The sequence below is a fragment of the Propithecus coquereli genome, unplaced genomic scaffold (genome assembly GCF_000956105.1).
Source record: "Propithecus coquereli isolate 6110/MARCELLA unplaced genomic scaffold, Pcoq_1.0 Scaffold205, whole genome shotgun sequence".
Classification (NCBI taxonomy): Eukaryota; Metazoa; Chordata; class Mammalia; order Primates; family Indriidae; genus Propithecus; species Propithecus coquereli.
The window spans coordinates 253,004-265,416 of NW_012145523.1; the positions used below are offsets into that span (position 1 = coordinate 253,004).

Consider the following 12,413-nt stretch of genomic DNA (forward strand, 5'->3'; position numbering starts at 1 on the left):
ATTTTTTCCCATTCTGTGGACTGTCTATTCACTCTAATGATAGTTTCCTTGGCAGTGCAGAAGCTTTTTAATTTGATTAGATCCCACTTATTTATTTTTTCAACAAGCATTTTAAAAGGTGCTCAGCTTCATTAGCCATCAAGGAAATGCAAATTAAAATCACAAAGAGATACCACTACACCCCCACCAGAATGACTAAAATTAAAACCCTAAAAGTACCAAGTGTTGACAAGGATGTGAAACAATCTGTTACTTACTGGCCGCCCTATTGATTGGTGCAACAACTTTGAAAATCCATTTGGCAGCTTCTACACCAAAGCTAGACACATGGCCATCTACGGCCCTCAATTCACAGCCATGCGCCATATTCCAGTCAATGACTAACCAAGCACACCACGGTGGTCCCATAACATAATGGAACTGAAAAATTACCGTCGTCCAGTGACACTGCAGAGCAACACATTACCTTTTCTACGCCTAGATACACAAGTACCACTGTGTTACACCTGCCGCAGCACCCAGTACAGAGACATGCCGGACAGGTCTGTAGCCTAGGTGTGTAGGAGGCTGTACCACCGAGGTTTGTGTAAACACACTCCATGATGTTTGCACAATGAAGATACCACCTCACAACTCATTTCTCACAACACAGTCCCATCATTAAGTGGCACATGACTGTATTTATTTATTTATTACTATTTTTTGTCATTTTGGTTGTAGCCAACCTAGTGGGTGCAAAATGGCTTTGCTTTCCATTTACCTGACTAGAGATATTGAGCTTCCTTTCATGTCTTTTTAATCCTTTGACCAACACCTATCCTCCTCCGACCCCCAGCATTGGTCCTGGAGCAGAAAAATAGATTCCCAGATTCCTAGAACAAGTTGGAATTTAGAAAATGACAACCATGGCTCTCCAAATCAGTGGGGGACAATGGCAGGAGGGTGGCAGGCCTGGGGTTTGTGCCCAGCGCCGGCTGTCTGTGCACTCCCAGCCTGAGTGGCCTCCTGGGGTCCCGCTCACTGTGTTTGCTGAGGGCCGGGTGTGTGGGGGTTTCTACTTGGGACCTGGCTGAGCTCTGGAATCGGTGGTTCCTGGGGGCAGGCATTTCTGCCAGCAGCAGCCATGAGAGGTTTGCCCACTGATTTGAAATAACACCTTTAAATTCTGACCTCAGCAGCATTTTGTCTTCATTAATAAAAGGATAAAAAGCTCATTTATTATATCAACTTAAATCTTTCATTATTTATAATTTTTTCTTTCCCCCTAGAAAGAGAGTGTAGAGATGAAGTTTGATGGCATTTGGACTTGAAGGGGGACTGTGCCTTGTAGGTCTGCCTCTCCGGTGCCTGGCCTGTGGTAAGTGCCAGATAAGGGTTCGTTGAGGGAATGATTGAATGAATGAATGAATGAATGATATGAATGATTTCCCTTTCCAATCTTTTAAGTATCCCAGTACCTTAAAGGCTCTCCTGACCATGTTGAGTTTCTTTTCGATGATGATGGAGAACTCCTCGTCTGTGACATCGCTGGTGTCGGAAACCACATGGTGGGTGAAAGTGAGGGCGTCCACGGAGATTCCCTGGGACCTTCCGTAGTCCTGCAGCACAGCAGTGAGAAAGGCTGTGGAGAAACCCCATGCCCGCAAGCTCCCGTCAGTCCCAGGGCTTCCCTCAGGGTGAGCGACCCTGACGCCTCCCGAGGGAGGGCAGGGAAGCGAGGAGAGGGTGTGAGGCTGGGCAGGGCGGAGGAGCATCAGGTCACCGCTCCAGCTCCCTTCCCATGTTCTTTGTGGGGACCCTCTCCATTTCTGACCCAGTCTTGGCTGATCATCAGACCTCATCCTCTTGGCAACAAAGTTGGGGCCCAGAGTCTAGTCTGAGACCAAGTGTGTCTGAGTCTTTCTCAAGAAATGGCACATGGATGGTGGGAAAAGGAGGGCTCCTTCTCCTCTGGAGTTGCAAAGCTGCTGTGGCCACTTTCGCCTGGTTGCGTGGAGAAAGGCCACGTTGGGCAAGAGACAATGAGAACATCTCCAGCTTGACAGTCCATCGTTTCCACCCGTCAGTTTGCTCCTGTCTCTGTGCGCCCTATTTCAGTGAATGACGTCAGCAGCCACCAGCTTTCCAAGCCAGAGACCTAGGAGTCGTGCTTCCTCTCGCCTGCCCTCACCCATGTCCCTTCATGCACGGAGGCCACTGGTTCTGCTTCCCACGTGCCCTCTCCACTGCTTCCCTCCGCCCGCTCCCTGGCCCTCCCACGCGCACCAGCTCTGCCTGGAGGTTGGCGCAGGCGCCCGGATGAGCGGGACCCTGTTTTGTGCTCTGCTGTGCCCCTGCCCTTTCACACTGCAGCTGTGGGACATGACCTCTTTGGCCTGAAACACGGTGGTTCCCACTGCCACAGGATGCAGGTGACCCCCGCAGTGTGTCTTACGCCTCCGGGGGCGGCCGTGCCCATCTTTCCAGCTTCCTGCGACACCACGCTCCCTCTGGGGCTCTTTTGTTCCGTCCGTAATGAACATGTGCTTTGCTCCCTCTGCCCTCTGCACCTTTGGATGGAATTCTCTCTAATGAGATTGCTATTCCCAGTGTAGTGTAGTGGTTAAGTCAACTTTTTAAGTCAGACAGGCTGAGTTAAAAATCATTGCTTTTGTTTTTGTCCAAAGTCATATAACTTACTAGGAGTATAACTTTGGGTAAATCTCTTAACTTCTCTGTGCCTCGGTTTTCTATCTGAAAACAGGGATAATTATAGTAATAACCTCATAAGAATGTCATGAAATTGAATGACTTAATTTATACGAAGTCCTCAGAACAGTGCCTAGCACCCAGTAAATGCCGTGTGAGTGTGGTTAATTATTCTCTCCTTCCTCTACCCCCACCTGGGTAATACTTAACTAGCAGCAAGCTTCAAGTCTCATCCTAGAGGTTACTTCCTTGGTGGCCCTTCCTGGCCCTTAGTTAAGGTCCCCTGTTTTATGCTGCAGAAGTATCTCACTCATGCACATACTCATTCAGAAAGTCACTCTTCATGCTTCTAATATTTAGAGAGAGCTTGCATGGTGCTGGGGGCTGCATTAGGTGCTAGGGATCAACATAAGTTAAAACAGACCTGGTTCCTGCCTTCACAGAGCTCATGGTCTGGTATTGCCCCTTTATGACGCCCTTAATACCCCAGCCACACATTCCGGCTGCAGACTCTTTCCCACTGAACATTCGTGCAGAGCAGGTGGGGCCCAGGGCCCAGCAAACATCCAGCCATCAGTTCTTTCTTGTAAAGGAATGAATGGATGAATGCCTGAAGCACAGAATCAGCCCCCAGTTAAGGTGCCCATCTCCAGTCCTCTGTCATGGCCTTTGCGGGTGTCTAGCGTCGGCCTTTGACATCACAGATTCAATGGCCTGGAGATGAGACAGTGCCCTGCCATGCACAGGTGAGGCCTGAAAAGGGGGTTATATTTTGGGATGTGAGGAGATTGGGGTGAGGGATGGAAGTGGGTGGGGAGGGAGAGGAGAGGTTGCTCCAGTGCACGCAAGAGACTCAGGCACTTGTGGGGATGCAGGGACTGTCATTGGCTCCTCATCCTAAGGGGAGGAGGAGAAGGCAGTGATGGGGCCCTGAGCGCAAGCTTGCCTGGGCCAGGAGTGGGGCCGATCTGGCTCTAAGGCTCACCTTGGGGGAAGAAGAAAGCCGGAAGCCAGTATCTTGCAGGAAATCCTTCAAAGAAATTCTCCGGGTCAGCAGGCTGTTTGGATTTTGATGGAACAGACTGCTTCCAAGCTGTGATAAATCTCATATACCTGTTGGAAGGCAGGCCATAGGCTGGGTCGTTAGGGCCCAGTTGCACACCTTCAGGGGGTCTGGGCAGGTCCCTCCACACCCGCCCAGGTTCCTCCCTTTACTTTTCACCTCGACTTCACCCACTCAGGGCTCCTGTCCTGTACTTGAGTGGAAACCAGCTATGGTTTTAAGCTTGTGAGGGAAAAGGGAGACCCCAAAGGCTGGAAGACAATGGATTTGGGTAACAAGGGAGGCCGTTGTCATGGGAATCCTGGCTGGGCCTTGCTGAATCTTGTCACAGACTTCTCCCAAAGGATTTCTAGCACAGAAATGTGGGTCAGGTGTCTGCATTTGTTCTGTTGCTAACACTCACTTCTAGTTAAATGGTGTAAGAGGCAATCTGGTACAGACTTTAGAACCCAATTTTCTGGGTTCAAATCTTAATACTTCCATGCTCTAGCATGAAACTTTGCACGGCTTACTTACTTCATATCTTTTGCCTCAGTTTCCTCATGTCTAAAATGGGGATGATGGTAATGGTAGTACCTATTTCACATCATAGGGTTACTGTGAGAATTAGGTGAGTTAGTATGAGTGAAGCTTTTAGAAAACTGCCATATCACAAGGTGCTTGTTAAATGTTAGCTATTCCCATGCCTTTCAAGCTATTTTTATTATGACTAAAAGCACATTTAAAAATTATATGTAACTAGGGGCCAAGTGCTGTGGCTCACACCTGGGTAATCCCAGCACTTTGGGAGGCTGAGGGGAGAGGACTGCTTAATGCCAGGAGTTTGAGACCAGCCTGGGCAACATAGGCAGACCCCATCTCTACAAAAAATAAAAATTAGCCAGGCATGGTGGCACATGCCTGTAGTCCCAGCTACTGGAGAGGCTGAGCCAGGAGGATCCCTTGAGCTCAGGAGTTGGAGGATGCAGTGAGCTATGATTGCACCACTGAACTCCAGCCTGGGCAACAGAGCGAGAGAGGCACTGTCTCTAAAAAAAAAAAAAATTAAATGTAACTAATTCTTATTTCCTTTCACATTACCCCTGCTAATTTCTCAGTACACAATGTAGAATAACAGAAAGAGAAAGGTACTAGGTTTTAATCGTAACTGTGTCTTGAAGTGGAGTGGCCTTGGACGAGACCCTCAACTTCTCCACTTCCTCAGCCCACACGGAAGATAAGAATCCCTCCCCTGCCTAATTCACACGTTACTGTGAGAAACCAAGGAGACCATGCATGTGACATTATGTTGTAAACTGTTGAGCTTTAAGCAAAAATGGGGCAGAAACAAATAGCAGCTTTCATCCGTACCGACGACGAATTGCGGTGAAAGCCACTTTGGCCCACGTATTAAAGAAGTTCAGTCGCTGGATGAGATCATTTACCCAGGAACTCAGTGGCTTACATGACATGTAGGCATGTTTCTGTTGGGATTTAAAGACAGTCACATTAATTTTTCTTTTTAGATTTGTCTTTGGGGTCATTAGGAGCATTTTTGCAAACTTCAGTAATGGACTCAATTGCTCGAGAGAAACAATCCGGCATGAGGATGTCATTTTCCAACTGAAAGCAATAATGAAAAATCTGAAAATTATTACCAGGGCAAAACAACATTATTTTAACAGTGCCTTGGACAAAACACTTAGAAGCTTCCATCCTGGCTGAAGGCTTCTGTCACTCTTCCCAATTCCTTCCATTGCCCACCCCTTCCCGCCCTGCGAGCTCACCTTCACATGCCGTTAGGTGTGAGCAGGTGCGGCTTCCTGGCCTCCCCCCATACAAAGTTCTATAACCCCCCGCCCACCGTCTACTCCTTTCCCCACTTCTGCTCCCAGTCCTGCGTCAAGCTGACCCCTGCCGCTGTGCTGTGAACAGCCCTTCCGGAGTATTTCCTCTCTCCTCTGCAGACTCAGCTTTCCATTCTCCATCCCTTTGTTTATTAACATGCTCTTCTATCTCGAATGCACAAACCATCCAACACTCAATCCTACTTGTTTGTTGCAAGTTGGCAGGAGGAGGCCTTGTGGTCCCCCAGCCTCGTCCTCCTTTGCTGACAGTCAGGCTTCCTGAAGGAAGAAGCCATCAGTTTCTGTCCCCTTTCCTGGAGTCTTCCTTAGAAATCACCAGTGACCTTCTACTTTCCATGCTCATGACTCCCCCATCCCCCCACCCCACTCACATTGGTATCCTAAACTAGTTATTTCCTCCTCCTCTCTTGCCTTGGCTTCTGTCTATACTCTGTCCCAGCTTTCTCTTAAATTATCTACATCTTTTTAGGTCCCATCCATTGGCTCCTCTTCTTCCCTCCCTTGAGGTTGGTATTGCCCCAAATCCCTTCAGACCTTTTCTCTTCCTACTTTATGCTCTCCCAGGTTTAATCCATGCCTGTGGTTTCCTCTACTTTGTCTAGGCTGATGACACCCATACCCTTGTCCAGTTTTTTTCAATAGCCCCACTTGAGAGCTCCTGTAGCTCCTCACCCTTCCCATGTCCAGAACGGAATGTTGTCATCTGTTCCTCACACAGCAGGTCTTCCTGGCCACCTTGTCTCTCAATGGCAGTACTCCCTACCAGTCGTCAAAGCTGGACACTCCACCTGGCTACGCTCAGCTCTTGCTACTCTGTCAGGTATGCAATGGTCTCAGCCACATGTAACTGCATGTATAATATCCCAATGGCTACATTCTGTTGACCTAACTCTGCACTCATGTATGTCCCAGCTCTTTCGCTACTTGGCTTTCTTAGCAAGTAATGGAGCCTTTCTGCTCCTCAGTTTCCATAGCTGCAAAACACGGGCCTTGGAGTAGAGGATGCCCAAGATCCTTTCAAACTCTGAAGTCCTGTAATTCTAGAAGTGACCCCACATCTCAATTTTTCATCACAGTCTATATTTGATTTTAAAGAATTATAATTGTCACTGCTTCCTCTAACCTGTCTTCGTGTTTTCCACATAGGTTTTTTAAAAATAACGTTATTGAGATATAATTCATCTGCCATACAATTTACTCACTTAAAGTGTATAAGTCAGTGATTTTTAGTATATTCACTGAGTTGTGCAACCGTCACTACAGTCAATTTTAAAACATTTTAATCACTCCACTAAAAAACCCTTTCTTGTGCCCTTTTGTGTTCACTCCCCAATTCCATTACCCCAACCCCTAGGCAACCAATAATCTATTTCTGTCTCTATAGATTTGTCTATTCTGGACATTTCATGTAAATGGAATCACACGCTGTGTGTCTTTCGTAATGACCTTCTTTCACTTAGCACAGAGAACACTGCTTCCAGGTTTACCCGTGTCGTGGCGTGTCAGTGCTCCATTCGTCTTGCTGACCGAGTGATATTTCATTGTAGGCATGTGCCACATTCTGTTCATCCATGCATCAGTCTATGGACATATGAGTTGTTTCCACCTTTTGCTATTATGAATAATGCCACCATGAACATTCATGTGCAAGTTTTTGTGTGGACGTGTTTTAATTTCTCTTGGGTACATACCTAGGAGAGGAATTGCTGGGTCAAATGGTAACACTGTTTAACTTTTTGAGGAACTGAAGCCTGGGGTGGGGAACCTGCAGCCTCAAGGCCACATGTGGCCCTCCGGATCCTGGAGTGCGGCGTCTCAACCAAATCCAAACTTCACCAAACAAATCCCTTTATTAAAAGGATTCAGTCAAAAGGCCACACTCAAGGATCCAGAAGGCCACAGGTTCCGGCAAGACTGTTTTCCACAGGTGGCTGTACCATTTTACATTCCCATGAGTGAATGTATGAGGGTTCCAGTTTCTCCATGTCTTCACCAATGCTTGTTAGTATCTCTTTTTGATTCTATTCATCCTAGTAGGTGTAAAGTTTATCTCACTGTGGTTTTAATTTTCATTTCCCTGAGTATACAAGATGTTGAACAACTTTTCACATGTCTGCATAGGTTTATAACCTGGTATAAGATTCAGGGTTTTGGGAAAGGCCAGTGCTAATTGTAAGGGGAGAATTTCATTTCTGGAGCAATAGTTTTTGTGTCCAACATGATGCTGGTTAATTTTCTACTCTGTGCTGCCAGATCTTCCATAGCTGATTTTATTCTTGGTCTAAGGTCTAATAAACTTTGTGTTTCTATAATTTGGCCTTTTGCTTAAGGCCATGACCCAGCAGTCTCTTCATCTTCTTATTTTGCTTTGTTTTTATTTTTTAATTTAAAAATATCAATTTTTTTGCTTACAAAAGCAATATATTCCTTTTTTTCCCTCTGTCTCGGCTGCTTGAATCAGGAAAAAGCAATATATTCTCATTGTAGAAATATGAAAATATAGAACTGTATAAGGCAGGTATAGAAATCATTCATAATTCTATTATCCAGAGAAAAAGTTATTTTTATATGTTTTCCTCCAGTTCTCTCTCTCTACATGCGCACACACACCCCTATACATATATATACAGTTGAGTCTCCTTATGTGCAGTGGTTACGTTCTGCAAAGTTCACTGTGAACACTAAATTAGCAAATACTGAGCCATTGTTCCTGGGCACAACATTTAGAAGTGTTACATTCGGATGTACCATAGCATATGTAACCAGATTCCTATTAATAGATATTCAAGTTGTTTTCAGCTTTATGTTATTATAAACAGTCCTATAATAAACATTTCTAAGATAAATTTAAGTGGAATTGTCAAATTGCCCTCTGAGAGGTTGTAGTAATATATATTCATACCAAAAGGATGTTGGCATCTTTTAAGAGTTACATAATATTTCATCACGTGTATGTACCACAGTTAGCTTAACCATTACCTTGAATCTGGATATTTATTTCAGGGAAACAAGCAAATAGGAAATAATAATAATTGCTTACCTGCCACAATGTGGGCACTCTCATGTTGAGGAAACAGTTAAATATTTCCTCCAATTCTTGTGTGAGGATGGTCTCTCCTTTTATTGCAAGTTGAAGATCTTTTAAAGATGTATGTATGACAAATAATAACTTATCAAATCGTCCAATTTCTTGGTTCAAAAAGGTTAGCAAGACACAATGGATAAGGGGATCATGATCTGGATTAAAAAAAGAGATAAAATTTTGATATTTTACAGATTAAAAAGAGGCTTTCCACAGAGGGACATAGGATATGAAAGTTAAAGGAATTTTACGTGTCTTGATCAGGGGTTGATCAACATGTTCTGTAGAAAGTCAGACAGCACATATTTTGGGGTTTGTGGACCATACCGTCTCCGTCAACACTGCTCAACTCTTTCCTTGTAGTGTGAATGCAGCCACAGACAATACGTAAATGAATACGTGTGGCTGCACTCCAATAAAGCTTTATGGGCACCTAAATTTGAATTTCGTGTAATATTTGTGTGTCACAAATTATCCTCTTTTGATTTTTTTCAACCATTAAAAAGTGTGAAAAGCATTCAGTTTGCAGGCTGTGCAAAAACACATGGTGGGTGGGATTTGCTGCCCTTGATCAAGCTCAACAATAGCACCATTTTGACAGACTATTGCTTAACATTTGATTCCAAAATGAACTTTTTAAAAGGGTTAGAATATGGATGTTAAAATTTAACTGGGAAAATTACCACAGTCCAGCAATTTAGTCCCTTGGAGCTGGGCCGGGAACCAACTCGGGGCAACCAGGCCCACTCTCCCTGGGCCTGCCCTGACTGCCCGCAGCGCCTCAGAATCAAGAGGTCTCCCAGCATAGGGCCCAAGCCTCACTGCCCAGATGCTGCTCCAGAAGGCAGAGAGGCAGAGGGAACAAGGACCTAGAACTCTCCCAAGCAGAGCTGCTGCTCTCTGATTTGCTACGTTTATTATTTCTTCACTTTTGATCTCACCCATGCAACCCCCAACCCCCAAACTACAGCGTTATTTTCTTCTCTGCTCCCTGTCTTCCAGCTGGAGAGAAAAGGAGGTGGAGATTAGCTTTCCATCTATGCCAGTCTTTTTACTTCTGTGGAACTTTCTGTCCTGTCTCTACCTTCCTCGTGATGTCAGAGTCCTTTCCTGAGGAGGTCGAGGTGAGAGGAAGCAGCTCAGGTCCCATGCTCACCTTTGAGATTTTTGGAAAGAGATTCCCAAATGGGGCTTGACATTATGCCCTTCAAGGTGCTTGGAGTTCCAGCCACACCTTCTTCTTTCTCCACTGTCAGTGGCAACCGCTTTAGCATGTCAGATAAAATCTCCATCACCAGTTCGTCACTACTCTGCTCAGGTCTGCAAAAGAAATGAAGAGAAGAATGTGATACAGAGGGGGAAGGAGGGGATAGGAAGAGATTTGTTAAAGGATACAAAATTACAGGTGGACAGGAGGAAGAAGTTCTGGTGTTCTATAGCACTGTAGGACGACTATAGTTAACAATAATATACAAGGTCTGTTCGGAAAGTATCCAGCCATATAACCATTCTCCTTATATCAACAATGGCTGGATACTTTCCGGACATACCTTGTATACTTTCAAATAGCTAGAAGAGAGGATATTGAATGTTCCCAACACATAGAAATGATAAATGTTTGAGATGATGGATATGCTAATTACCCCAATCTGATCATTATACCTTGCATGTATCAAAACATCACTGTGTATCCCATAAATATGTACAATTGTGTGTCAATTAAAAAAAATAAAAATTTTAAGGAAATTAATGAAGAGAAGAATGAGGTACAGATATGTCCAATGTAGGAGGGCTGTCTGTTTAGGTCCCATCTGAAGGTAAACATATTTTCACAGAACCAGAAAACTATAATACAGAAGATCTTACAGAGACCATGGAGTTCATTTCATTTTACAGATGAGAAAACTGTCCAGTGCACCTATTTGCAAGGAAATATGGATTTTAAAAGTTAAGATATTTGCAAGGAAATATGGATTTTAAAAGTTCTTTCAGGATTTCTTTGTAAAATATTCATCCGAATGCATATGCATGAAGGAAGTACCAAGACCGAATGAAAAAGAGGAGGCAACTAGGCAGCGGATGCTTAAGCAGCTGTATAGCTTATTCCACTGTTTGTCAGATTCCTCTGTGTTTACATAAAGGGTTTCCTGATAACACTCCAGCGGGTGGTGACAGAAGGACAGTGTGCATACAGGTCTGGGTGAGGTTGTGATACTAAGCAAAACCACAAAACACTAGAGCTGGAGGGGTTCTTTGGAATTCTTTTAAAGATGTTGAACCCAGGGCCCAGGGAGGTGGTAGGACCCGCTGAGACAGTCAGTGGATGAGTGGGAGTGGGACACTCTGCTTTTGACTTTTCTCTCTCTCTGGTGCTCTCCTCACTAGGAGGGACAGATTTTTCAACAAAATCCCCAGGGTTCACACAGCCAAATGAATGCCAGCCTTCAAAGTAAGTGATAATCTTGCAGGTACCGCCAGGTATTTAGTCCAACAGTGCTGCTTCCCAGCCAGTTTACAAATCACTGGACACAAGGTGTCTTCCTACTTTGTCATCGCACTTTGTTTTTGACTTTAAAGTTGAGTTTCTCAGTAGAATTCATCCAAGGTGGCTTCAAATAATTCAAAAGGTCAAAAGCTTTCAAAAATCAAACTTACCTACAAAGGGCAAAGATTTGTTACCACTGAGGACATTAAATTGAATATGACAGATCTTTTGAATTAAGTCCCACAGACAAGTCTCTAATAAGCAAAGGCGGCATGACTAGGATAATTAAAGCCTCTCAAAATGACCAAAGGGACATTAATAAACATATTTGGTATATTTATAAAAGCATTTCTGTATAATCTTATCATCTCTTACTGGTGTGACTGGCGTTATGCTAACAGTATAGAATTAATCTTTAGAAGTGCAAGGTCTATGGGAAATTCAACCTGATATTCTGGGGACATGCTGCAGGCTTCCAACAGAGTACTCTTCTTTCTTCATGTGTACAAATTCCTTACATGTAACAGATAGTTAGTATATATTCATTAAATCAGTGAAATGAAAGTTCAATTATCAGTAGAATAACCTAGAAGATATGTCCAAATACTCAGCCAAAGCTATAAGCCATAGCCAGAATTCAATCAGATGACATTTTAATATGAGTCATATGGTCCAAAGAGACAAGAAGACTATAAGAAAGTGCAGAATGACAATGGGTTCAAAGATGTTAGAGATACGTGGAAAATATTTACATGTATCTTAATAGCCAAAGAAATTTAAATTTCAATCTATGAATACACAGAAGTATTAGGTAACTATAATCAGAATCCAGGGATGATAGGTGATGGTCACACAGATGGTCAGAGAGTTATGTAGCTATTATTACCTTAACAACAACTATAAACAGGGTTCAGGGCATCCTATCAATGTTGCCAGCAATAATTAATTCATAGTTTGGTTAAAATCTCTGTTTTGTTTAGTTTATTTGTTTGTTTTTTTCAACCTCAAGCAAACTGAGAAGGCAAACTCAAAAATCATGCAAAATGATAAACTTGGTCACTGTAAACATCTTTCAACTCTGGGAAGATTTAGAATTAAGTATAAATAGGTTTGACAGAATTGAAATCATAGTAAAATTATTTTTGTGTTAAGGAATCTGTATATGTTGGTATGTTAAATACTTGTAATGTTTAAGAGAATTGGGCCTCTTAACACCTTAGAGGTCAGTCTTGTGGCACTAATTTAAAA

The 12,413-nt window shown here is 43.7% G+C and overlaps 1 protein-coding gene across 1 annotated transcript in view; it reads right to left on the bottom strand.

The window, feature by feature from the left end:
* Positions 1-12,413, bottom strand: part of DNAH14 (dynein, axonemal, heavy chain 14) — a 324,896-nt gene that overhangs the window by 5,279 nt on the left and 307,204 nt on the right. Inside the window, 5 exon segments of the mRNA XM_012644036.1 lie at positions 1,458-1,621; positions 3,674-3,801; positions 5,102-5,214; positions 8,639-8,835; positions 9,837-10,000. Coding sequence (XP_012499490.1) covers positions 1,458-1,621; positions 3,674-3,801; positions 5,102-5,214; positions 8,639-8,835; positions 9,837-10,000 — 766 coding nt within the window.